This window comes from Drosophila ficusphila, unplaced genomic scaffold, assembly GCF_018152265.1.
Source record: "Drosophila ficusphila isolate 14025-0441.05 unplaced genomic scaffold, ASM1815226v1 contig_791, whole genome shotgun sequence".
NCBI classification, from domain to species: Eukaryota; Metazoa; Arthropoda; class Insecta; order Diptera; family Drosophilidae; genus Drosophila; species Drosophila ficusphila.
Window position 1 is genome coordinate 10275313 of NW_025064737.1, and position 26824 is coordinate 10302136.

At 44.0% G+C, this 26824-nt stretch overlaps 3 protein-coding genes across 5 annotated transcripts in view; 1 reads left to right on the top strand and 2 right to left on the bottom strand.

Moving 5' to 3' along the window:
- Window positions 1–10071, bottom strand: part of LOC108096604 (unconventional myosin-XVIIIa) — a 33216-nt gene extending 23145 nt beyond the window's left edge. Inside the window, exons 1-7 of the mRNA XM_017198311.2 lie at window positions 9965–10071; window positions 8360–8851; window positions 7484–8302; window positions 7043–7186; window positions 1147–1572; window positions 898–1084; window positions 45–211 (exon numbers count right to left, since the gene is read on the bottom strand). Coding sequence (XP_017053800.1) covers window positions 45–211; window positions 898–1084; window positions 1147–1572; window positions 7043–7186; window positions 7484–8302; window positions 8360–8812 — 2196 coding nt within the window. The 5' untranslated portion in view covers window positions 8813–8851; window positions 9965–10071. The remainder of the gene's footprint in view (window positions 1–44; window positions 212–897; window positions 1085–1146; window positions 1573–7042; window positions 7187–7483; window positions 8303–8359; window positions 8852–9964) is intronic.
- Window positions 3811–5023, bottom strand: LOC122320756 (ras guanine nucleotide exchange factor G-like). Its single transcript, XM_043209158.1, has one exon. It carries the CDS (start codon window positions 4391–4393, stop codon window positions 3854–3856), a length of 540 nt encoding a protein of 179 aa, XP_043065093.1. The 5' UTR covers window positions 4394–5023; the 3' UTR covers window positions 3811–3853.
- Window positions 10072–10779: 708 nt separating the features above from the next.
- Window positions 10780–17694, top strand: LOC108097668 (RAC serine/threonine-protein kinase). Of its 3 annotated transcripts, none has more exons than XM_017200143.2 (7): window positions 10780–10849; window positions 12404–13170; window positions 13251–13448; window positions 13518–13907; window positions 13965–14198; window positions 14266–14412; window positions 14484–17694. In XM_017200143.2, exons 2-7 carry the CDS (start codon window positions 12634–12636, stop codon window positions 14565–14567), a joined length of 1590 nt encoding a protein of 529 aa, XP_017055632.1. In that variant the 5' UTR covers window positions 10780–10849; window positions 12404–12633; the 3' UTR covers window positions 14568–17694. The 3 variants fall into 3 exon arrangements, with proteins under 3 accessions (XP_017055632.1, XP_017055623.1, XP_017055614.1); XM_017200134.2 differs by having other exon boundaries at window positions 10788–10875; XM_017200125.2 differs by having other exon boundaries at window positions 10810–11224.
- The last annotated feature ends 9130 nt before the right edge of the window (window positions 17695–26824 follow it).

Genomic DNA, 26824 nt, shown 5'->3' on the forward strand with positions numbered 1-26824 from the left:
AGGTATGAAAACCATACGACTGCCTGCATTTAATTAAAACTCACTTGCAACGAAGCAGATGCAATCTGGCCGGTTTGGTCAAAATCCAGACTCAACAGCTGCGTCATCCGAGTGGCATTCGAGTTGAGGCAAGTTTTTGTATTTCCAAAAGCTTCCAGAATCGTGCACAGAGCGTTGACCTTCTCCGCATTTATGAAGTTATTGTAGGCACCTAAAGAGCAGAAAAAGTGTTTCTTTTATTTTATTTAGATCAAAAAGCTTTAGAATTTAATTTATCAAAACAAAATTCTGTTTTGTGCATATTAATGAACAATATCTTTTGTTCTGATATTTTAATGAAGCTCACAAAAAATTAAAATATTCAGGTTTGAGGTGGAATATGTTAATACATATTTAAATATTGTAGAGAAAGTAAAGATAACATCGATAATCCAAATTAATTTGCCTCCAAAATATTAATGTGGTTACATAACAGAAGTTAATTTTTACGTCACTGAAGTTATCTTTCTATCTTGTGCAATATAAGTTGCCCAATAAAATGGAATATCAATAATCCGTATCTTGGCAATTTACATTTTCATTAGACGGTTCCCCTTTTTGGGTCATAAATCTAACAATGGAACCAAATGGGAGGCTTGACTAATTGCAGCTGCATTTCTTGGCCAACAATGCAAATGAGCCAATCGAACACAGATTGCATTTTGGCGTGGCACCCTGGCAAACTGGGCCAGCCAGCAGCCAGCAGCCCGCACAGCCTACGGCCAAAAGGAAAACAAACAAAATGCAACTGCAACTGCAAGTCGTAAGCGAAGGCGAGTAGGAGCAGCCTCCAGCCAGCACAATGAGATGGTGGTAACGCAGCAGCAGCAGCAGCAACAGTGTATAGTCTAGACATACCAGCTGCCAACGCCAGGTAGTTGAGCGCATGCTTGAAGCTGGTGGATTTGCCAGAACCAGATCGGCCCATGAATATCAAGCTCTGGTCGCGCCGCGTCTCGACCAGGCTCCTGTAGGCGGTCTGGGCCAGTGAGTAGACGTGGGGCGGCATGTCCTCCGTCTTGCAGCCGCGGAACATGGAGACAACCTACGGACGAGAGAGACGGCAGGCGATAAGTGACCAGCTCGGACCAGTAACCAGTTAGTTACCTTCTCGGAGTAGAGGGACAGCGGGGCCATGGGATTGACCACGAGCAGCGTGGGCCCCGCCTTGGTGTGGATGAGATTGCTGGCGTATCGCTGGCGCAGGCAATGCAGTACGGACGCCTCGTTCAGATACTTCAGCTCGCAGATGTCCTCGGCCAGGTCGAGAGCGGGGCTGTTCTGCTTCTCCACGTCGTCCTCGTCGACGGTCAGCTGCTCCCCGTTGTGCAGCAGGCGCAGATTCAGCTTGTGCTCCTCATCCCGGCCAGACGGAGGCGTCGGCAGCCGGATGGCGGCTGTGAAGCCACCGCGATGCACCAGCCAAACGCGCTCCGGCTGACTGGCATCCGCAACATCCGCCTCCAGATTGCGTCCCACTCCTTCGGCTCCTCCTCCTTCGACTCCGCCTCCATTGCCATTCTCGTGGCGGCTCTGCGAAAAAGATGGAAAACAAACAAAGCGAACACGAAAATTGAGTTAAATTGGGGTCAACATTTTGTCGGCGCAACTTCAACTGAAGCGGCAGCAGCAGCAGCAGAGTTCGCCGGCGGTGTGGGGTGTACTTCGAGTTTATTTTCGGATCGGCGCGGATCGGGGCACATTTTCACGCATTTATTCCATTTATTATCCCTACTCCACTGCCGCATCCAACAAAGTTGCGCTCTCTGTTTATTTCGGGTGCATTTCTAAATTTGATGATGTTTCTAAATCCTAATTAACCGCCTAGACGCGCCAAATGCTATTGGGCTAGACAGCCAAACCGACGACGACGACGACGACGCGGATGCGCCATTATGCAACCCACCAACGTCGTCGCCGGCATCAGTTCACATTTGTGGCTATAAATGGCATTTAGTCGTTGCAGCAACAGCAGCCTCCCAAGCTCCCTGCCCACCAAGATCCATCCCCCTCCACATGGTATCCGCCAGAGAGATCTTCTCCCGAATTATGAAAATATTGTGCAAGGTTCAATAGCCCTCAATTAAAGGCACGTTTCGGAAGAGTGTGCGCGGGGAACTAATTAATTTTGTTAGACGTTGGGAAAGCCGGAACGGATGTTAAATCGAATGTAGTCTTTCATTATGTTCTTAGTCACTTAATTTTTATGGCTTTTCAACAGATTCAAACGATTGTTTATAGACTTTAAACGAAATTAAAACTGTTGCAAGTTTTGGTATTGGACTAAAATATCTTTAGAAGGAAAAGTAAATTCCATTTATAAGACAAATACTTTAATAAATATAAACTAAGAGTTCAAAGACCTTTAATTAATAAAAACACTTCATGCCATTCACTAATAGTAAAAAGTTTCTTATGATATAAACCAATCCAGAAATCAAATCGAATCAACACAAATACCCTTGAAACGACTACTATATCCTAAACGAACCCAAAGTAAACCCAATTTAGGCGGAAGATATTATTTATGTCTTTTAGTTTTATTCACTGCGCCGTTGGACCAGCCTAATTAGTTTCCAACTGGGCCACAATTTGATCGCCCGGTTAAGTTTACAGCGCGCGAACACTCATCAATCGGATGGAACTTGTTTAGAGGAATATTAAGATAAACAAAGTAGTTCCCCGGGCGCATGTCCACTGTCAATCAATGCTGCACTCCACTTCACGGCGAAGTCAACGAACCCGCAGACTTAGCCGCAGCTGTTGATGATGATGATGACGATGATGGTGATGGCGAGCACACAAATTAGACGAAGAAGAGGCGTAGACGCCACACAGAGACATCAGAGCTGACTAATTAACATGGCTAGCGGATAGGATAAGGCAATGGATGGATAGACGATTGATGGAATGAATGGATAGACGGGGTTAACCGAAAGCTACCGTCTGGATTTCATATCCAGCTATCTTTCACTGCGTTATGCAACCCGATTCCAATACCCCGCCCGCCCATTTCACAAAGAACTTTAAATAGGCGGAGTGCGGAGCTAACTCGAACCTAAATGAACACTTCCGCTCGACGACTTCGGCTTCGGGTTCGCAGGCGTATTGAGCCATAAAGTCATACCGCCATAAATGCAGCGACAAGACGACGACCGTACCATACCGTAAATTATGAGCTTGGGATTCGACGGCCCACGCACCGTCCGAGCATAATAATAAAAGGTCCAACAACTAAATCGTACATTGGGTCATGGTTCGGCGATCTATCGATCGATTCCATCTTTTGTTCGTTCGTCGGCTTGTCCATTCATTTGTTTCTTTATTGCGCCCATCGATTGTGGAGGGGAGTACTAGAAAGTTTCTGTGGGATATACACAAATGCTCCCCGCACACTGTCCAACCAAGTTTGTGGCGATTCTGAGACCGATTTGAGTAGATTTAAGAAACTTATTTTATAAATTACCCAATATGAAGTTGAAAATTGAACTATAAAATTTAAATGTAAATGTTACTTTTCAACTTAATCCCATAATCTTTTTTGTTGTTATTTTCTTTGTTAAAACTTTCCATATTAACTCAACTTTTACCAACAAAAAAAAAACTTGCAGCTTAGTGTAGTTCTTTGTGCGCACCTTTTGCTTAACGCTGGCATCGTAGTTTTTATAGTTGGCGGCCAGGGAACTGGCCCAAATGGCCGGCCACTGGAGACCAATGTTCTGGGCATCGCGACGTCGGCGGAAGGAACTCCTGGCGCTCGGATTTGGCGATTGTGGGGCATTGGCGGCAGCTGCAGCGGCATACTTCGATGCAGCTACGGCGGAAATGTTCCAAGGTGGACGGATGGAGGAGTTTCCCCCGGGGAAGCCTTCGCTTCAGCATTCTTACTGTTGCTGCTCCGGAAACTGAGGGATCTCTTGGTTGATCGCTCGAATATTGGCGTGACCGGAGGTTGTGGTGGAGAGCCAGCCAAGGCAGCCGCCTCCTTAGCTTTAGTGGCCGCCAGTCGCGGCGGTTTCGGAGGCGGAGCGGTAGAAGGAACCGCCGCCGAGGAGGAGGAGGGCCAGCTGTTGGAGTTCTCCGAACCACTCTCGCTGATCGTCTCCGAACTTATGCTGTTCTTGCGCTGAGCCTTGGGCGTCTGCCGGCCAGCCTTCGATCCTCCGGTGGCTGCCGTTCCAGACCCTCCTCCTCCTCCTCCAGTTCGCTGGGATTTGTTCGTTCCACAGGCATGGGCCTTGCCCGTGCAACCCTTGTGAAAAGAGGGATTCAGACCCGATCCCGGAGCTGCTGGCACAGCCGGAACGATTCCGCCGCGCAGCGACTGCTCAAAGCTTTTGGGCTTGAGGAACATGGCTGTTATGCGATCACTGGGCACACACAATTGTCATGGCCAGCTCGCGGAGCATGACCAGAGCGGATTAGCAAACAGCAAACAGATATACGAAAACGGATACAGATACAGATGCAGATACAGATACAGATACCGATGCGAAGATACACAATAGCCAGAGTCTAAGCGGAGCGGGAAGTAGTCGACGATTGGGTAACTGGAGCGCCCGCGGAACCTTGGAACTGTTTGGCTTTTTGTGGCTGGAGCACTTAGCGCTTTGACATTAGACAATTGCGCGTCTAAAAATGGCCAATCATCGACCGATCGATGGACCAAACCGCACTGATTGATTGATTGCACTGTAAGACTCAAGTCACGAACGCGACGACGCCAGCGAGTTATGAATTAAAGCCAGTCCAGACCCAGACCGAGTGACAGCCAGAATCGTAATCGTCATGGCGCACAAAACACCGAAATCCACTCCGCCAGGCAGCTAAAGCCACAACAACTGGTAACAACATCGGACTCCGCCGTGGGCGTCGCGCAGTCTTTCCTCGATTTCGATTTCCGTACCGAACCTGGGCAAAGTTTTCAGCATACTGACGGCCCTGCTCCAAGCGCAGCGACTGCGAGCCGTTCGACAACAACAAACCCCGAGACGCAAACAAAAACAAATCCAAAGACACAACAAAAACTAAAAAAAAGAAGCACAGACGAAAACACACTGCGTCGACAGCGATGTGAAGCGCTGCTTCAGCCTCTGCCCATGATGGTACCCGGTAGTTCGGTGGGTGCCAGGGCATACTGGCACTAGAACCAGAACCCGACACGAGCTCCCAACTTTGGGACAGATAATTGGGGATAGGAAATAGGATAACAATCAAGTCTTTTGTGGAAATCGTTGTTTCGAATTCGTAAATGGATAAGCAATAGCTTTTCAACAAATGGCACTTTTTGACATACATTGATATCAATGGAATTGGAATTGCAATCCAAACTAGTTTGTTGCCTGGGAATACTTCCCCTCTGCAACCACCTATGTCAATACAAATAAAGAAATGCATTTCATTATTTAGTTCCCCCACAATATGGGAAAATTATGTTTATTTAACTAATTGCCCTTCTTAAAGGAGTTCGAATAAGTACGAATCTTAAGCTAATAGAGAGATAAGATCGCTTATTCAAATTATGATTTATTTTTAAAGTTTTGCGGATAATGCATTAATAAATTTAAATATTAGATTCTGTTTATTACTAGATAAAATATCCATTAAGAAATACTTCATAAAGAATGTTTTTAAATAAAAAAATATTTAAGATTGATTGTATAAGATATAAAATTCTCACTCCAGGAAGGGAGTAATAGGTATCTGAAAGTCTGGACTTTGCCTCCATTGAGTTCTTTCATGTTTTGTTGTGGCTTTGCCTGATATTTGTGTAGGCAGCCCCAAGTGGGTGTAGAAATGCACACACAGCTGCAGCCGCAGTCGCTGCTGAAGTCGCAGTCGGCGTAGCAGTCGACGCTGGCTGCGCTGCTTGCTTGGTGCTTTAGCCGAAGGCAAACTCATGGATCGTGAAAATCCACGGATCGCCGTCTTTTGGACGCTTCGAAGTGGGTTGCTGCTGCTGCTGCCGAATGTTAAAAGGCATAAAGTGCATACCAAATGCAGTTCGAGTTTTTCCACAGTGTTGCCAAATCGGTTTGGTTTTATTTTCATGTTCTTCAATGGAAGCGAGTAAGGCGGTGAAATATGTCAACGCCTTAGCACCACCCCACCCAAGTTGCTCCACCAACTTCATACACGTAAATATTTATAGAAAGGGCCAGGCCGAGCTGGATATGTGGACAGATAGATAGATACACACATAGGTGAATAGATCGCTGGCTAAGATCGAGAGCCTGAGCTGGCGACCACATTTCACAATATTTGTGCAAGTTAAACACGCCGAGAAAATGTCAAACACGTTTCTAGCATAGTCAACAAGTCAATAAGAATTGCAGCCGACAAGATGGATAAGGAAATATGCGATTATGGAATGCTCTCCAAAGATATTTTAAATGTACAAACTCATAACTCATTTGATTTTTCTTAAAATTTTAATGAGTTTTACTTAAAACTTTAGAATAAAATCGGAAAAGGGTATTAGGGAAGTGGCTTCAGATGTCTCTACAGGAATGTAGACTCCCAATGAATACCAAAAATAATTGGCCACAACAGTTACTACCTATGACATAACTCACTCTTATCTCAAACAAAATAACTAGTTAACTACATTCCGCAAAACTGACATTGAGTCATATAAGAAAAGGTTGTAAATAAATAAAAAAAAATTTTGCGAACGGAAACTGAACTTAAACGGGAAACGCCTAATGGGAATACCAAAGAGCTATCTTAGTCAGCAAACTATACCTTTCTAATTGCATAAAGAACAACAAAACCGACTTAACAAATTCTCAGCTTAGAACATCATTCTTAAGATCGTAAATAATTCCAGAGATGCACCTGAGCTTTTCATAATTGATCACAGTCCAATACATACTAATGGATAATGTTGTTATGCAACCAAAGCCCCGAGGTTTGGCTCATTGCAATGCTGCGATGACGGGCAGTCAGCTCCATCAATCACGTGTGTGCGCTGGACCCACTAATGGATGCGATCGAGACTCACCTGACGCTTGAAGCGCTTGCTGGCACTGCGCCTGAGGGTATTGCAGTTGCCGTTGGTAATGGAATGATCGATCTCCTCCACGGTGGCCGTGCTGGGTGCCATGCATCGCTTGCTAAGCTCCACCAACTCAGCGACTGGTTGGACCTGGATAAATGATAAGGTATTCAAAGGTCAGAAACAAGCTTACAAGAAAGATGTATTTTCATAATTTTATGTGTTTTAATACTTTGTCAATAGAATCCAAGTAGAAGGCAAAGATTTTAGAGAAATAAAATATACATTAATTTAACAAGACCTGAATAAAGAGAATTCTTAGACAACGCTAGGTACAATTCATAACATAAAGACACCAATGTTAGTTCTTATCATAATGCTTCTTATCGAATGTTTGCTTCTAGAATTTGAGAAAGGGATTAGTGATTTCCCGGAATTCATACATACCTCCACTGTCACAGCATCGCCACTGTTCCGTATCATCTCGATGATGATCTCTCGCGACAAGTCGCCGACTGGCGTTCCATTGACCTTGATGAGGCGATCCCCAGGCAGCAGACCTGTGGCTCCGCCCCCAGCACCTGGCTCGGCGAATATAACCGGCCTAAAAATGGGCGAAGTCAGAGACTCTGTTCTGTCCAAGCAGATGGCTTTGCGCAGGCTGAAGCCGAAGTCCTGCCGCGGTGACTTCTGCCGCCTGATGATCAACTGTCTAGGCGGTGGAAGCTGCACCAGTTGCACCGGTGGCAGTGGAAGCTCCACATCCTCGAAGGCATGGACGCGGGCCCAGCGGTCGATGCCCTGCGACTCGCCAACGGGACTCAGCGAGAAGGGAGGTGTGGCGAACGAGGAGTTTGTGGTATCTGTGAGACTGTCGGCGCTGGGCGACGGCGAGGTGAGCACGTGGAGGTGGGATCCCTGGCTGTTGCCCTGGGGAGTGGCCCCATACCGGGCGTTGGCCGGCAGAGTCATGGCCCGCTGCTGACCACCCGGCTGTTCTCCATCGCTGCGCAAGCTCTCCACGGAAGTGAAAGAGGTGCCATGTTGGCTGGAGTTGGAGCCAATCGAACCTGCCCCTCTACCGGCTCCCTCATAGAGCAACTCATTCTGGAAGGTGTTTCGCAAGAGCATTTCTGGAGTGCCGCCGGCTCCTCCAGCGCCGCCTGCAAAGCTAATCTCTTCGTGCACATTGGTCATGTTGCTGCGCGAACCCTTTAGGATGCCACGCTTAGGTGGTTTCGGGGGTATAGGCGGCAGAAAGCGACTCTAAAGGAAGGATACATAGAATTAACTTCGATTTTTCGGTGCAAACGAGGAACTCACCTTAAGTCCGCCGGAGAGCAGGGAATGTGTGACCTCGCTGTAGTTGACACTCACGGCGGCGCCGTTGGACGCTCGGCTCTCGATGTGCGTCATCACAGATGCTACAATCTCCTCATTGCCACGATCCTGCTCGGGATCTGCAGCGCTCGCTGCTCCCCCGTTGCTTCCACCATTTGCGTCCGCATTAAGGGCGGCGAAGAAGTCGGCGCTGTAGTCCGCCGTAATTCCACTAGGCAGCTTCTCCTTCTCCTTGCGCCGTCCTCGGATTTTAAGCGAACGACGCACCTCATCCAAGCGAAGAAGCTCGTCGGTGCTCATGCTCCCGGTGACGCCAGTAACGCCGCCAATTCCCTGTCCACCAGTGGTGCCCTTAGCCTCTTTGCGTAGCTTCTTCTCGCGCTTGCGGCGCTCCTTCTCCTCATCGCCGGCACTCTTTTTCATAAAGTTGAACATCTTGTGTGGTGGTGTGTGTGTGGGGTCCTTAGGTGCTAACTGCAGAGTGGGTTGATAGTGGGTTAACGCAAAGTTCAAGGGCGTGACCAAAAGTCTGGACTAATTTGATTTGCACTGCTCTCTTACGCTTCTGCTCTCTGCTCAGGGGCGGATCGCAACCATACAAAACGGACAAACTATTTGAAAGTTAAAAATATATAATATGAAGAATAATATTCAATAACAGCTTTATTTTATTTTAAGAAAACAAAAATTTCTTTTTTTTTAAACAAAAATAATTTTCTGTTCAATGACTTAACAAAAAAAATGTAATCATAGGTTTATTCTGCGGATTAAAAACTATTAATCATATGATCGTTATTAAAAACTCATTTATTATCGTATTATTAATACGAAGTCATCAAAAAGGAGGAACTATGTATTTTCTTAGATATTCCCACTGGATCCGCCCCTGTCCCACTGTCCTGCTCTCTGCCTACAGCTGTCTCACTCTTACAAACGGAAGGCCCTGCCGAGCAATGCACCCGCCCGCACAACAACAGTTATCTTGCAACCGTATATGTGTAAATCTGCACATTTGCAAATCACATAAACAATGGCATATTTTCTTCACTTTTGCAGCCACATTTCTTGTGCTGCGGTGGCGGCTTTGCTTTTGTCATTGAGTCGTTGCCATTTGCCCTGTTTCTGTTATTATTTATTATTCAATTATGCGCTTTCTTTTCCACAGCCAGCACACATTTGTTTTGTTTTCACACGAACACACACATACACAGAAACAAAAGGGGGGCTCGTGACTGCATTGGTATTAGTATTGATTGGCCCAGACTGCAGTCTCTCGCACATCTCTTCCAATTTTCCATTTCCATTTCTCCTACTAATTGAATGCACTCGATGGTGCCTCATTACTTATGCGATTCGAATTGGTATTATTCGGCTAATGTTTAGCCACAGCCCACAAAGATACACACGAAAGGCAGAAAAAGAAAGTTGCGAGTCAATAACACCTTTGTTTTTGCACTTTTCTACGCCTTTTTTGATAACACACACACACTTTGCAGGCCCTCACACATATGCGCGTTGGAGTTTCAGTTGTTAATACGGGAGTGGCAGGCATAACATTGCATTCCGATCGGATTACAAGTTCTTTACCTTATTCTTTGCCACTTGGGCACTTTTATCTCTGCTATTTTTTTTTCGCTTTTTCGGCTCAAGACTTCGCGTTCTGCATAAACAAATCTGAGCAGTGTGCCCCCACTTCTGAGAACCAGAAATACCAAAACGCCTTAAAAAGAAGTTGGCAAAAAATAGGCTATTTTTCTATAAAGCGGTTGAAAACTTCGCTATATTAAATCACAGACTCGAACCGTAGGATTGCGAAAATGTCCAAGCCGGAAGCCGTTAAAAGTAATCGGTTAGTGTTGTTAATTGCCGAAATTTAAGTGATCCCAGATATTTTAACTAGAAAAATATTAGGTCATTGCTTAAACATATTTTTTTGTTCTTAAATACGTTTATAAAATTTAATTAAAAATCATTTTTAAATAATCGTCGTTGTATTAATACATCGACTTTGATTTTAGTTCGTAGCCGCATTTTATTTTAATCATAGAAAAATATGTGTAAAATTTGTATAAAATATAATTGATCGGAAAAATTGTGCTTTAGGGGCTTTTGTTAAAAATAGGCTAGGAACTTTTTTAAAGAGCTGCATTGGGACCTAAGCATTAATTAAAAATGTGGCGGAAGCCGTGATTTCTAATTACTTATTTGTAAAAAATAAAATTTTTGTGAAACAAATTTCTCAGCCAATCCCATAAATAGTGAGTGATTTATTTTTGTAAATAAAAAATTAATTTAATACACCCGATGATCATCAGGGTGACCGTTTCTGAAAAGGGAACCAGTTCAGGGAAATGGAACAGTGTTACCAGAGAGAAATGTCTTTCCCACAAAGCGTATTTTCGTAGCTCAGAAAAATACTAAATATACCCACTGGGATACAATCGAAAAAAAGTGAAGCGTAAAAACCAAACGGTACATGGAAAATTTATTGTGCCTGTGTGCGTTATTGTTTTTATGAAAAATAGGTTTTAAGCAATTGCAATTGGTGCGCGTCGCGTTGGAAGGCCAAAAAACAGCGAGTGGAAACCTTCGGGTGGCATTAATAGGCTGAATCTGCGTGTTTTCCAGTGCGCGAGTGAGTGTGTGTGTGTGTTCCGTTCCGTCCTCTGCCAGACGGCACCTTAACACAACAACAACACCAAGCAGTTGAAGCAGCAGCAACAACACACGCACAATAATAAGGCCCGTGACGTTGTCGCTGCCGTCACCATCAAAAGCAAAAGACCAAAACGAGCTAAAAAACAAATAGTAGTGAAAGCAAAAGTCGCGTTCTTTTTCCAAAACTAGGTGGGTTTTTTAGTTTTTCCGCAAGCATTTCCACCATTTCCACGAAGTGATTTGACATGTTGCGCTGCTAGGTCGCCGCTGCCCACACACACACACACACTAGCTCAAGACTCACTCACACCCACACGGCCAGACACTCACACACATTCAAACACTTGTACACACACACACCTTTGTGGCAGACACGCGTACTGTCTGTCTCCCTCCCCCTCGCATCCACAGTCTGGCCTCGCACTTTGCAATGCAGCCCTGTCTGTGTAAATTGTCTGAGTGTGCGAGTGCCTGCGAGTGTGTGTATATTTTGTCGATTTTTATTTTATGTACATTTGTTTACAGTTTTAGATAGATAGCGAAATTTGTACAGCCGGCGGCCATCCGTCGTTGACATTTGCGCAAATTGTAAATGAATATGCTTTTGCACAGCTGTGCGAGTGTGAGTGCTGGCAGTGTGTGTCGCCTATATACATATATAAGTTCATGAACAGTCGTCTCCGTCGTCGACTTGTTTTGATTTCATTTTGCGCAAAATGCAAACAATTTTCGCTCGTATCGCTGTATTGCTGTGTTGCTGCGTAACATGGCGGGGAATTTCGTTTGAAGCCGAAAGTGCCAGCCGCAACAATATAAAAAAAGCAGGCGACGATGGCGCCTACATCTGCATGTGGGCCAGTGACTAAGAACCAATCCAACACAATCCAATCGGATCCACTCCAATCGGATCCACTGCGATCCCTTTTTGTATGGCAGCGGAAATGCCGCGAATGCTTTGCCCCAGCTGCTGACGCAAGCGCCAACTGCATTTGTCATAAACATGCAAAATGACAATAACAATTGTTTACTACCAGCGTGAGATAAGCGCTTTTTGGGGGATGTACCTGGATATAATCGGCACCCTTTCAGTTCTTTATTTCCCCCTGTTAAGGTAACTTGTGTCGGACATTTCTAGGATTTGTGGATCAGCGTCATAAGGGAAACAATTATTTAATTGTACTTTGAACTTGTTAAGTTACGATTCCCTATCTTCAAGTGCTAAAAATGGCTGCCTTTAGCATTTGTTATAAACTGGATACAGCAGGATAAACTCTTTTAGATATAAATTTTTTTTTATATTTTATAACGTTTGTCGATGTTTTATAATTTTAAATAGGTATTCTTCTAATTGTTCTTTATATTTTATAGGTACCCCATTTGCTTGTCATTAGGGTTTTTGGAACAGCCTCAACACGAATTATCTACCATTTTCCCTGGCCAGCGCCCCAGCGCAAGGATCTAGGATCCCGGAATCGTCCAGCACCATCAGCAGCGGCACCAGCGTCGACATAAACCGCAGCGGCGGAGAAAACCTCAGCTGGAGGCAGCCATCCTGGCTAGACAAGAGCCCCTTGGCCAATACAAACCGATCCGTAACCATGTCGATGCACAGCCCCTTCGATGTGCCCAAACTGACCAATGTGGACCTCTCGCTGACGATCAAGGCGCAGCCGGTCAAGGAGGGCTGGCTAATGAAGCGAGGCGAGCACATCAAGACCTGGCGTCAACGCTACTTTGTGCTCCACTCGGACGGACGACTGACAGGCTACCGCAGCAAGCCGGCAGACAGTGCCAGCACGGCCTCGGAAGCCCTGCTCAACAACTTCACGGTGCGCGGCTGCCAGATCATGACCGTGGACCGCCCCAAGCCCTTCACCTTTATCATCCGCGGCCTGCAATGGACCACGGTCATCGAGCGGACATTCGCCGTGGATACGGAACTGGAGCGTCAGCAGTGGACGGAGGCCATTCGCAATGTGTCCAGCCGGCTCATTGATGTGGGCGAGGTGGCCATGTCGCCATCGGTTCAGACAGACATGTCCGACGTGGACATGGCCGGCATTGCCGAGGTCGAGCTTTCCGAACAGTTCTCGGTGCAGGGCACCACCTGCAACAGCAGCGGCGTTAAGAAAGTGGTAAGTATGTGGTGGCGGGCTGGTCAGTCACTGGCCTGGAGCGTGATCGAACTGACCCCTTCAACCTTATCTTGTTGCAGACTTTGGAGAATTTTGAGTTCCTCAAGGTGCTCGGCAAGGGCACCTTCGGTAAGGTTATCCTGTGCCGCGAGAAGGCTACCGCCAAGCTGTACGCGATCAAAATTCTCAAAAAGGAGGTCATCATACAGAAGGACGAGGTGGCCCACACCCTGACCGAGAGTCGTGTGCTCAAGTCCACAAATCATCCGTTCCTCATTGTGAGTATTGATTTTCTTAACTACAGTTCAATGAGAATATCTGATTGAAATATTGTTCTTCCATCGCAGTCACTTAAATATTCGTTTCAAACCAACGACCGCCTGTGCTTCGTAATGCAGTACGTGAACGGAGGCGAGCTTTTCTGGCATTTGAGCCACGAACGCGTCTTCACCGAAGACCGCACCCGCTTCTACGGGGCAGAGATCATTTCGGCCCTCGGCTACCTGCACTCACAGGGCATCATCTACCGCGACTTGAAGCTGGAGAATCTTTTGCTGGACAAAGATGGCCACATCAAGGTCGCCGATTTCGGTCTGTGCAAGGAGGACATCACCTTCGGCCGCACAACGAAAACCTTCTGCGGCACACCGGAGTATTTGGCTCCGGAAGTATTAGACGATACTGACTACGGCCAGGCGGTGGACTGGTGGGGCACCGGTGTGGTTATGTACGAGATGGTAAGACTAGAACTACACTTATTTATTCGATTATCATCAAATGGGATCTATTGACAGAGCTGTGGTCGTCTTCCGTTTTACAATCGTGATCATGATGTGCTCTTTACATTGATTTTGATGGAGGAGGTTAAGTTCCCACGCAATATCTCAGATGAGGCGAAAAGTCTGCTAGCTGGTCTGCTGGCCAAGGATCCCAAGAAGCGTTTGGGCGGCGGCAAAGATGATGTCCTGGAGATACAATCACATCCCTTCTTTGCGAGTATTAACTGGACAGATCTGGTGCTGAAAAAGGTGTGTATTAGGGGATTACTTTTCCGAGGGCCTTGTTTAAAAATTATTGTAAATTGTTTTCGCATAGATACCGCCGCCTTTCAAGCCTCAGGTCACGTCCGATACGGATACAAGGTACTTCGACAAGGAGTTCACGGGAGAGAGTGTGGAGCTAACGCCGCCGGACCCCACTGGGCCGCTTGGCTCCATAGCCGAAGAACCGCTTTTCCCGCAGGTAAGGATTCATTGCATACACTCAAAGCGGGTCACCGTTTGCTCATCCGATTTTTGGTTTCGCCGCCACAGTTCAGCTACCAAGGAGACATGGCCTCCACGTTGGGCACCTCGTCGCACATTAGTACTTCCACAAGTCTCGCATCGATGCAATAGAACAAGTTTACAAACTTTTACAAGCACACATCATGTTCTGCTTCATCACCTATTACTATACTATACCTATAACATATAGAAATGGGCAAAAGAAAACAAAAAGCAAGAATATATTAAATAATAATTATACCATGATAACGAAGGCAAGCAAAGGGTTTTCTTGCTAGTTTATATATACACCAATAATAAGAAAATTCAATTGATAGTAACTTATTTTTATAACGAGAAAAGGGAACGTTGAACGAGAGGGCAGCAGCCGAAGCCGAGGAAAATAATTTACTACATATGATTATACACATATATCTAAATATAACACTTGGGGCATCGCGCGTCAAGTGATTAGTTAATTTTAAACGCAAGTTAAACATTTAACCAAGCGGCTCAGGCGATGCGTTTTAGTAGTAGGATATGGTCATTCGTCCTAGGAATGTTAAGGGAACGCATCTCCAGGAGAGCTCGAGCTGATTGATTATACAGATTATTCACGCGGACAGCACTCACACACAGACACTTAGCTTATAGCAAACATGAAGTTAAGTTAACTGAACAGCAACAAATCGAAATACACACTCAACCCCCGCCCCAATATGCAACACTTGTGTACATTACATTACATTATTTATACTCCAAAGAAGCAAAAAAGAAACAGAAACAATTACGAGTTATATATAATGTTAAAAATGCCTCTAATGTGCTGTGCTTTATGCAAAACTACAACAACAGAAACAAACTAATAGTTAATAAACGACGGAAACTTACATCAATGCAGTTTATAGGCGCCAATAATTAGCAAACAACTAAAAGATATATTCAGACAAAAACATATTTCGAAACAATAACAGCAAAATAATTACAATTGACGCCATTTTTTATTATAATTTTTTACGAAAAATATATTTGTACATATTTATAAAAAAAAGCAAAAAAACATTTTTAAATGAAAACAAGTAATAACAAGAAATGAAGAGCTAGCTTCGGCAAGCCGAAGCTTTTATACCCTTGCAGTTTAAACTGGAACTAGTTATTTAAAAAAAAGTTATGTCGATTTCTTCATTCATTATCTCGGTTTTTATGGCATCTATGTGACGCAGACATCGGATTTTAACAAAATACATTTGTCTATCTATATTACGATTAGTAAAAAATGCTAGGTCGAAAGCTATTTGTATGCGACAACGGAATTATTTCGACTTTCATATGAATTTTCTAAAAATGTCCGGTGGTTCCAGCAGCTAAGTTAGACGAGCTATACGACATTTGGTAAATTTTCAGACGAGAAGACTGGTATTTCTAAATCGACTCAGAAGATGGTGGTGTTTTCTTCACTGAGTTGCAAACTTCTGACTGAAGTTATACTACCCCCTGCAAGGGTATAAAGCAACACAAACAGAAACGAAATGTGTCGGGCGGAAAATGGAAATCTCCGTTTCGAGGCCACAGAAAAGGTTAAACCTTTGACACAAAAAAAAAATTTAACTTTGTCATTTAGTTTTTGGCATTGAAAAGTTCATAACAAGTTTTGTATACTTAAAGCAAGTCAGGCAAAAGATATATGAAATCAACCACAACAGACTTACAAATAGTTCCACAAGGAAGATTGAAAAAAAAATTATATAACAGAAAAAAAAGAATTTTTGATATTTTTATATGCGCAATAAAAACAAAAATTGAGAAAAAAAATACGAAAAAGAAACAAAATAGTTATTTTATATTTCGAAAAGAAAGTAAAAATAAATTTTGTAAATAAAAATAATAAAATAAAATCAATTTCGGGTATTTCAACTGAAAGCAAAGAAATGAAAGCATAATCTCTCTTCTAAATGTTAAACAAAACCTATCAATCGAACACAATAAGCAGCAAATTGAAAACGAAGCGATAATGAAACGATAAAATGCCAAAGAAGCGGCAGAGTTAGGTGGAACTCGAGGAGGACCGACAGTTAACAGCCAGTCGGTCTAGTTGGGTTAGAGTCTTGGACTTGTGGTGATTCCAAAGCGCGACTTGGAACGAACTAACTAGCTGAAACAGCTCAAGCCGACGAGAGATATCAGATAGCTCCGAATTAACCAATCACTTTATCTTTGAACAGCTCGGAGGTCCTTGCTTTCTGCTCCCCAAGCTTGCGGCTGACATCTAGGCTAGCCAATATCAATCTCAGATCGATCAAGCAATACATAGACAAAATATAGAACACCCTAAGCATGGCTTACTAGACATACAACCCGAGAAACGACTTTAACTGAACGACTTCAACCCAAGAACCCTTTTGATAGACTCGTTAGACATAAAGTCAGCCCGAATCAGGGGAACCAGCTAGAGATCTATAGCAAAGATTTAGAAAAACTGTTAGAGAACTGGAGCAAAATGAGTATACTAGCCTCAGAGGAAATCGTGAACATCTCTAGTATCCCAAATCGAAGCATTTTCCCCCCGCCGAAGGGGTTGGAAGAAATCTATGAAAGTAGTTTTATAAGTTTACTGATTTTTGTAAGACAATTTTTGATTTCAATATATTAACACACTCTCACACGAACTGCAAACTACAATGTGTTCTAAAGCAAAATAATAAAACAAAATTGTTTAAATGATGACTATATAAAGAGAGAAACTGAGAGAGATATATCCAGTCAGATCGTAGATCAAGTCGAGCAACTTGAGTTGTTTTTGTATTGTAGAAAGAAAAACATAAAGCCCGTTCCCAAAACCCAGATCCAGATCCATACCCCAAAATACTAACCGAAAATTGATTAGGTGTAATTTTTGATAGGCGAAACTGCGGATTTCGCAAAGTTTTAATTATTAATAACACTAAATATTGATAATAATGACTAAGCTGATTTATAAAACGATTCAAGATCGAATTAAAACATGCATATACACCACTATGTATATTTAAAGAGGACTAACATCAACTGAGCAGCAACCATGTAGATAATGTACGATCTGCATAAGTACTATAAAGATTACGATTAATTTATACGCGCTTACGCATACCAACATGCATACATAATGAGAATATATATATACAGGATATATTCGATACAAGGTGTGTATGTATCTTATACATGCATTCAAACCAAGTTTATTATACAGTGAAAACATAATAATAAAACTACATAAAACCAAGTTTATATGCATAGCGAATTTTGGGAAAATAATACTTTGGGTCGGGAGTGGTTTATTAACTTGAAAATACGATTAGTGTTTTGCCTATTTTTCAGTATTTTTATATAATTTTAAGCTTTTTACGCAAATTATAGAAGGGAAGTAATAGGCAATAAACACGCATTAGTAGAATCGTAAACTTCTCTTGCAGATTACATAACTCGTTCGGAAAGAAGGCTTAAGGAATGCTTTTCACCTCATCCTCTGTAAGAATTGGGTCAAGAAAACTATGCGAAAACGAGGAAACAAACATCTTAAGTGTATGTGGAAATGGAGGGAGCAATGAAAAAACCCACTGGACAAGCGCCAATGACCGACTTTAATATTCGGGAGCAGCGGACGGAGTCCGAGGAATGGGCAGTTCCTGGGCGAGAGCGGTGCGTGACAGGCCCGGGGTCCGACTTCCACCTCCAGAGCCCCAAGTTCGTCCGAGTTCCCCGATCCCATCGCCAAAGTTGGGGAACGCGAACAATGCGTTTTGTCCGATGATTAATTGCAACGCAATCTTGGAGGCCACAGTGCAGTCAGCTTTCCCCCAACCTCGAGTACAAATGGCTTGGATATATATATAGTATGTGTATATATGCGAGTATACGTTTGTATATGGACAGAATGTGTGTCGCTCCAGCCGGCGGATATACGCGCGTATTAACCGCGACAAAAAGCTATTAATTTTTAGCAACTGCGCCCAACCAAAATAGCCAAGACAAAGCGAAGAAAATAAATTTCGAACGCAACAAAAGCGAAAGTGAATCAAAGTGAATCACATTTCGAACTTGAGATGTGCTTTACGAACTGGGCTGGGTTCGATTCGAGGTTGTTTCTGGGTTGGGTTGCATCCTTGGGCCAATGCTGCACCGACTTGTGACAGTGCCGATGGCAAGCCCTAAGTGCTTAGGAAAAGTGCGATTTGTACTTTCCCTTTTGCTGCTTGTGCTGCCCAAGTCAAGTTGGGCCTAACTGAGCCGAGATGGAGAGCTTATGACGGATAAGACGACAAATGAAATGGCAAACACCGAAACCAAATGAAAGCCGGCGATCGGAAATAGTTGCTGCGAACATTAGATGCTCTTTGGATACTTTGTCTTCCTAGGAGCATCTAATATTCTCGTATAGACAACTAAAAAAAACTAACTAACTAACTATCCATCTTCTAGATACTGAAAGAAGAAATTTAAAAGAAGGGTTTATCTAGTAATCCAGTGCAGTTAACTTAAATATTTTTAAAATACGAGTGGAAGTCAGAAGACCTCCTATTGATTTGGAGTCAATACGGATGAGACTGACAATCGCTAATTAAAGATGTGTGCACTTGGGAAATCGGGTACGCTTTTGGAAAATGTGTACTGAAACCAGCATTGTTTTCCTACCAACTTATTACCCTCATCCCTGCAAAGTGTGTGTGTTGGCAAGAGGGAAGCGGCTCGTTTGCTTTGTTCGCTACGCGCGTTTTTCGCGCTTTTCATTTGCCAAGCGATTTTTCTATTTTCACCTCAAGCTCTCGGGGCTCTCTTTGCTTTATAGTAATGTGAAAATTTCTGAAACTAGAAAAATAACAAACAACTATTTGTTGTTGCTGTTGGGCAGCGGCGGCAACATCGTGAGTATGTGCTGGCACTTAACAACTCCAGCTTGGCGTCTAGGAAAAGCGGAGAAGAAAAGTGAAATACATCAAGGCACGTCACATCCATCAGACATTTATGAGCAGCACGAGAGCACGCCCCACTCCAGAGCGGATCAGGTCTTGGACCCAAGACCAAGACCAAGACCAAGGCGAAGACCAAGACCAGATCCACCGAAAACAGGCTTCCAGCCAGCCATCGCCAAGCTGGCCCAAAAGCCCAGCCAAAGCGTGGCTAATGAATTGGAATTGTTCAAAGATCGGGGGAAGGAACTGGAGGAGGAAGATGAGGCCCTGGTCTAAGTGTCGTCTGGCTGCAATCGAAATTAATGAAAAACTTTCGTTTATTTAATTGCACAGCCGCCCAGACCGGGCAGAAGACAAGGCTAAGAAGACAAGGGGCTGGTTTATGGGTTATGGCCATATCAAATCCATAGGGCAAGACCAGCCGGCTGGATCCAACTCAATCCAGCCTCGAGTCTTCGCCATCGACGTCTGAGAGAAAATGATTGATTGATTGATCGGCGTTTGTTTGTTCGCTGTTAATATTATTTGCCGCTTATATATAGCAATTCCGACATTGTCAGTATTTGGCTGTTGTTACTCCTTTTTGGTGTAGCCGAAGATTTGTTTGACTTTTTAGCGGGCAATTATTTATTTGTTTCGCGCATTATTCGTCGATTTCGCCGCAATTTTCGTTTGTTCGCTTTTAAGGGGATCGATCGTTTATACTCGTACATCGGTCCATCGGTCCATCCACCAAACGGACAATCTTTGATTGAGGCTGATTGAGAAGAGAAGAGGCTCTTCGGTAGCCCCGGCATCCGTCCAATCGAATTGGGAATTGATGGCTCTCCAATCCGGCGGCTAATTGCTGCCGAAGTGCGGGAAAGTGTGGCGACCAGTGATCCACTTTTTTCGAGATGAGTTATGTGTGATCTGCTAATGATCAACTAATGGCCTAACGAGATCTGCTCTGGCATTCGTCTGTGGATTATCACTTAGATAAAACGGGAACAGGAAATACAAGTAACATAAATAAAATCATGAGAAGTACAATCATAAGTAGTACATTATTTACTTTGGTTTTTTACATAAAACATTTACCCATTTAATAACCCTTCAAAGTGTAAGGTAATTAGACATTTTTATATCATAATATTTTCATGTAGATTTATAATCGTATTAATGCAATTCATAATTATTTTATGGTTTACAGCTTTAAAATTTTAAAGGGGTCACCATCCCACATTCAACTTGAATACAATTTCCCCATTTCCATAAACTTTTATCGCCCTCGACATGAACCAAATGTGTTGCAAGTGGCAACTATCTTGGCCATTGCTACCAGTACAAACAACTTCGCACACTCCAGATTCCGATTCGGTAGCGTCCTGGTACATTTGTTTATCTACAAACAAGCAGTCATCCACTCGCTGACCAACTGCGATGCACTCACTCCAGTTTCGCGGCAACCTTTTCAACTTTGACCGCATTTGCGAATATTTTGGCCATGTTGAACAGCGTTTTGGATTGGCTTCGGTGCACATGTCAAGCGTTCCAGTTGGCCCCTCCTCGCCCGCCTCCCCGCTGCTCCCGCATGTTGAACATAATAAAAACGGGTCAACATGGCACACATCTCTACTCCCATTCTTCCGAAGGCGAGTCTTTGGCTCCGTGGTCAAGTTGTGGTCAGCAGAATGGCCGGATCCCCGGATCCAGGGGCTTGGGGCTCGGGGAGGACCAGAACACAGCATAGACACCAAATATAGACGTTGGACAATTTCCGAGCATGCCTTGGAACGCCTTTATTATATGACTCCGTCTTAACTAAACTCATAGTCGCAGTCCATGGAGTATGACAAAAAAGAGCCATGTACGAGTTGTTATAAGCGATAACCTAGAAAGAGAAATGGGAAAAAATACCCGCAACATATTCTTTTTATCTCTTGCAGGAGGGGAAATGCGAATGGCAATCGGAATGGTATGGTATGGTGTGGTATGGGATGGTCTCAGATGGGCCAGAATGGGCTGGCAAGACAGAAGAAAGCTGGCCGAGAACACACCTCGAAAATGTCGGAAAGTGTGCGGCGATAAGCCAGCGACACGACAAAGATTCTAATTGCAACCTGGACCAAGAATCGAAGCCAAGGGAACACATGGAGAAAATTGTCCCAAGAATTGATTATCATTTCTATAATTTCCATACTCTCAAGAAAAAGTACTCAACTAAAGATTTTAGCTAAGGAAAAAGTGTTTTATTAGTATAAAAGTAAGTCACTTGGGACAATTTATCTTCATCTTCAGCATCAGCATAATATACATATCTGTCTACTTCATTCAATATTTACCTATTAAAAAAGTTATGTCTTATTGATTTAGATGGAAGCTTTGGAGTGGTACCTAACTTTAAAGTTAATTAATTTCAGGCTTTTCAATTCGTGCCATGTTTATTAGCCATAAATATTTCGTATTGTGTATTGGAATATGGAAATGTGAAATGGTTATTGCTGTGCAGAGGCGTCCATTTCGGAGGCTAGGGTTGACCCAAAAAATTGAATATAGCCCACAGTAAACGCTGTGTGCGGTAGCTACTAAAGATGATGAGCTGACTGATGGGGTTGCGATCGAGATGAAGATGGGGATTTAGATGTGAATGAGAACGGAGATCGGCGGGCGGCCACTCTGCCGTTAGGCGGCGAATCAATTTCGCAGTCCCAGCTGTTGCACCTTCCACGTAGGTGTGGCATCTACACCAGCTTCTACCAGTGTGTGTGTGGTTGTACCTTGTGTACCCGTACACCACCTTTGACTGGGGAACGGCCAAGACGAAGACGAAGACGTCGGCGGCGCCTTGCATGTCCGCCTGGCCACTCGCGAGTCCACTTGCAGCTGCCATTATGCAATGTCACGATTCGCCTGCGCGCATAATGAACTTTTGATGTTGTTGCTAGCCAGAGCCGAAACCCACCAGCACACAGATACCCCACACACACACACAAACACCGCATCTGCATCTACGAATACTATATATCTCTATATCCCTCTGGCAGCAGCCACTAAGTAAACCCCGCCAAGTAGCCACTGACCACGGCCAGAGATGAGTAAGTGATGTGGGCTAGTTCCCGCTGCGAGAGCGATGGACCCAAGTGCAACATTATATCCTAATCCGGAAAGAAGGACTTCTCATGAAGCGACTTTTAATGAGAGTAATTTATTAGCGAATACAATGTATCACCAACTTAGTAGTCTGGTCATAATTCAATAAGGTTTAGGAAGAAGATAGGAAGGAAGGAAGGTGGATAAACCCCAAAATACATAATTTATAAATTAATATACCCGTTTTTCAAAGTTGAATTATAACTACATTATTGTTAAAATAATTTCTATTACACAACAAATGCAAGAATATAGAAATAAATTCCGATTCCTTGTATTCTTCAGTTTTGGATAAATAAACAAAATTATATGAATGTAACTTATAAGCTAGTAAGCTCTTAACATTTAAGTTAATCACTTGACCATCTCTAGCTCTGATGTAACACTCACACAGTCGCCGCGAAAAGAGTGCGGCTTGCATATGATCCGAAACACGAGCAGCGTTGGTAATTGCCATATAAACGCTGTGTACTTTTTTCGTCTTCCACTTGTGCTGCTCGCCCAGCTGGGTTTTTTATTTCAAATTTGGTAGTTTGTTTTTATTGCCCTCGTCGCATTGGGTGGCATTGAACCTGACTATCCGAAAGGTTGCCCCATCATCCGACTCCACCCTCCCGTCCTCCCACCTGCCCACTCGCCCTTCTGCCCTCACTTTTTAGCGGCTCTGGCTAGCCGTTAATGCGCCAAAAAGGCCAACAGGTTGCTGGCCACAAAGGGAGAAGTACCGTGGACCGGGGAACCGGGGGACCAGATGCCTGACCCATCATCATCATCATTGCCCTGGTAATCACTGTGATCTGGGCTTATTTAAGGGCCTGTTCTTTACTTTCACATGCATATCTGCCTCCTTCGGCCCAATCCACCTCTTTTGTGTAAGACATGTTTTTGTTTTTGGCAATTGCAGGGAAACCGCTGATTAAGCCCAACACCGTGGCATCCGAAAACGTGCCACATTTGGCGAGTCTTGTCCCAGTGCCAATCTCATTCTCATTCTCATTCCCGATCCTGTGTCCGAATTCCGTTTCCCATCCTGACCCTTTTTGATTGGCGTTGCTGATTTCGGTTGTGTTGTTTCTTTTTCTTATTTTTCTTTTGGGTTTTTTTTTGGCTGACAACATAATATTAAAGCCAATTAAGGCTAAATTTATGCGTGCAGCATTCGGCCAAGACCAAGTTGGGCTGTTATTTCGGTTCTGGTCGGCAATTATTGGGTCCAAGTGGAGCGGGCATGTTAACTGCCAAAGTAAACATTTCCTTGTTCTCGGCATATTTTGGGCGCATTTCTTAAATGTGTTGCCTTCGGTCCCGTGGGCCAATATCAGTGGTTAGTGCTCGGTATCTGCCTCGTTTTCGGTCGTTTCAGGGCATAACTGCAGTTTGTGGCAACATGTTAATTTCTTTATTCCCAGCCTCGGACAGCAGGCATGTAGGCAGCCGGAGATCTTTTGGGTTGGGGCAGCTTTCCTTCGGTGTGCATTTTACTTCTGAGGTATGTAAATAAGCGATTTAATCTAATTTAGCACTGACAGCCCCGATTTGTTATCACCAGCTTTACACTTTGGTCTTTATCTCGGTTGTATCTCCACATAAAGTACACTTTGTTGCTGACCAATGTGGTTGTCTTCATTGGTGCATGTTTACTTAGGTTTTTATTACTACTTTCTTTCTCACACCTGCTGTGTTTATCATATTCATTTTCACATAAATGTACACCTAATTGCTATAAGCTCGTTAAAATTTGAGTAAGAAAGATACCATAAATACTTTGCGGCTAATAAATAGTAAATTAGATAATAAAGTTACTTATTTAAAAAGTTGTTAAGATCTACCAATAATTATTATTCAGAGTTTAAATATTATACAAAAAATTTATATAACTATCTTTCTTTTTAATTTTCTTATGCAAACAAATTTAATTATAAAATGAGGTGCTATTCTGCATATATTTGTTATTCATCCATCCGTAAGCGGTTTTATAATAGGATTTGCTTTTCGAGACCGGGAGTTAGCCGTGTTTGTATCTCAATCTTCGCCAAGTCATAAAAAATCAATTCAGGCTGGCTACTTTATGCTTCTTTGTTCTGGATTTTATTATTCGTTTCTCTCCGCTCAATAAACAAGACGAAGACTAATCCTAATCCGGAGAATGTTATTCATTCCATTACCTCGAATCTCAGATTATGCAACCAGGCAGCAGATAGCATAACTTAATTATTCCCGTGCCACACCGACTTGGCTATATAGGCCATGTAGCACATTGCATTTGGCATGCAGTTTTTTTAGGAGTTGGAGAAGGAGAAGGAGGATGAGGTAGGTGTAAAGAAGAAGAAGATTGTGCCACCCAAGAGCTGGAGGTGTGGATGCCCCATGCGGCGAGGCCAGTGCCACCGTTACAGTATCAGCAGCGGGGTGTCTACTCATGCAACATTGCAATTAATTAAATTTTATTTTTAAATAATTGTTTTTAATTAAATTTTAAGAGATTTGCGCAAATTCATGCAACACCCCAGCGGCCAGCGGAGATGGACAGGTGGGTGGTTGCCGGGGCCGGTGCATCTGCCTCGTGATCATGCAATCATTGAATCATTCACATATGAGTGATGTTGTCTGCTGGTCTGCTGCTCCTCTTCCACCGCCGCGATCTCCGAGATGTGATGCAGTCGATTTCCACAGCTTCCCAGGAGTCCAAATCGCATATCGCACTCGTAGTCGAAGTCAGAGTCAGAGGCCAATGGAATTCGCGCTTTCCCGCTGGCGGGTGCATTCAACTCCATTCCGGGGTTTTGGGCCCCCATTCGGTGATATAACCGGGAGTGACAGCTGGATGGCTGGATATCTGGATAGCTGGATGGCCGGCCAGCGAACCCAGCCCATCGCATCCCATCCCATCGTGGCACTAATTGGAGCATGCGAGTGCCAGTCAGCGAGCCAGTGCAGCGCAGCAGTGATCCCATTTTCAAATTTTCAACATTGCAGCATTTCAGTATTTTAGTATTGCAGCTCCTCAGCGCTTCAGCATCCAACTAACCGTTTGGCTTGGCCCAAAATGTGACTGAACTCATACATAAACATCAGGCCGCAGTGGCAGCGGCGGCGGTGGCGGCGTCCAGTCCCAAGTTGGGATTTTTGGGCCTGGCTTTTGGGTTGCGTGCCAAGTGCGATGATCTTGCGGTGAAATTTTGTGCTCAGCCGGCTAAATTGGTCAGTGAGCGCTGAAATGCATGGCATAAAATCACTTGCCTCGCAATGTGCGCTTGATTAAAAGGCCATGTCCAAACAGCCACAGCCGCAGCCACATCCACATCCACTGCCACAGCCACATCCCCAATCACGTTCGCAAAATGTTTTCGCTTTTGGGATTGCGGGAGAAAGGTTGAAATATCGCATCGAGCATTGAGTATCACCTGCAACACTCGCCTTGGGACAGCCCCCAGTCCCTTGGCTAACTTTCCCTTCTGACGATGGTTCTCGGCGGCCATCAACATTTGGCCAATTTAAAGTGGCATCAATTATTGCGAACCCATTCATTAACCGACCAGTTATCCCTCATTCCGTGATCGCTTATCGCAGCCCATCCATATCCCTAACCCAATCCCGATTCCCGATCCCCGATGTCCGATGCCCGATCTTCTCCCCCCTCTTTTTCCCCTCGTAAACATTTCCAGTCTTGTGGGAATCGGGGTCACGCATGAAGCTGCGGACGTGGAAAGTCGGGATCGAGGATGGCGGATGGAGGATCGAGGATGGGGTCCAGTTGACGGCAACCGGACCGCGGGAGATTAAAGACCCCGATGAGAATACCGGGTCCCGAGTTATGGCCAAGACAAAGTTACTGCAATGATGCTTAATGGCAAGTACTTAAGGCGGAATTTGCACTGTATTAAGGATAATATTGATAGGTGGGGTTGAATCAAAGCTAAAATCAAATGAAATCGCTTACATTAAATGGTGGGCCATTAAAAGTCAAGACTTTGTTAGGATCGGTCATTTCATTAATAGCAGGCCCATAGATAATCCAATTGTCGGTCTGGTAATTCGTTTAAAGCTTTAACGATATTGCCATAACACATAAACATCGATCTAAAAGGCTTCGCATCTAAAGGAATTCGCTTTAATATGGATCAACTATTAAGATTGATGCTTAACAAGGCTATAAGAATAACTCTAACACACAGGGCATTAAAACAGGCTTTTATCGAGCCAATAGTATTCACACATTATGAAACACTTTACGTAATATATTACCCAATAGGTAAACCCCAAACCATACTAACCCATCCTCCACTCCCATGTAAATATTTCCCCGAAAGA

Bases quoted from the DNA above. Each gene is read 5' to 3' on its own strand.
- LOC122320756 (XM_043209158.1), bottom strand. From the start codon at position 4,393: ATGTTCCTCAAGCCCAAAAGCTTTGAGCAGTCGCTGCGCGGCGGAATC.
- LOC108097668 (XM_017200143.2), top strand. From the start codon at position 12,634: ATGTCGATGCACAGCCCCTTCGATGTGCCCAAACTGACCAATGTGGAC. The intron at 13,171-13,250 runs GTAAGTATGTGG...ATCTTGTTGCAG, and splicing joins GCAGCGGCGTTAAGAAAGTG to ACTTTGGAGAATTTTGAGTT. The intron at 14,199-14,265 runs GTGTGTATTAGG...GTTTTCGCATAG, and splicing joins CAGATCTGGTGCTGAAAAAG to ATACCGCCGCCTTTCAAGCC.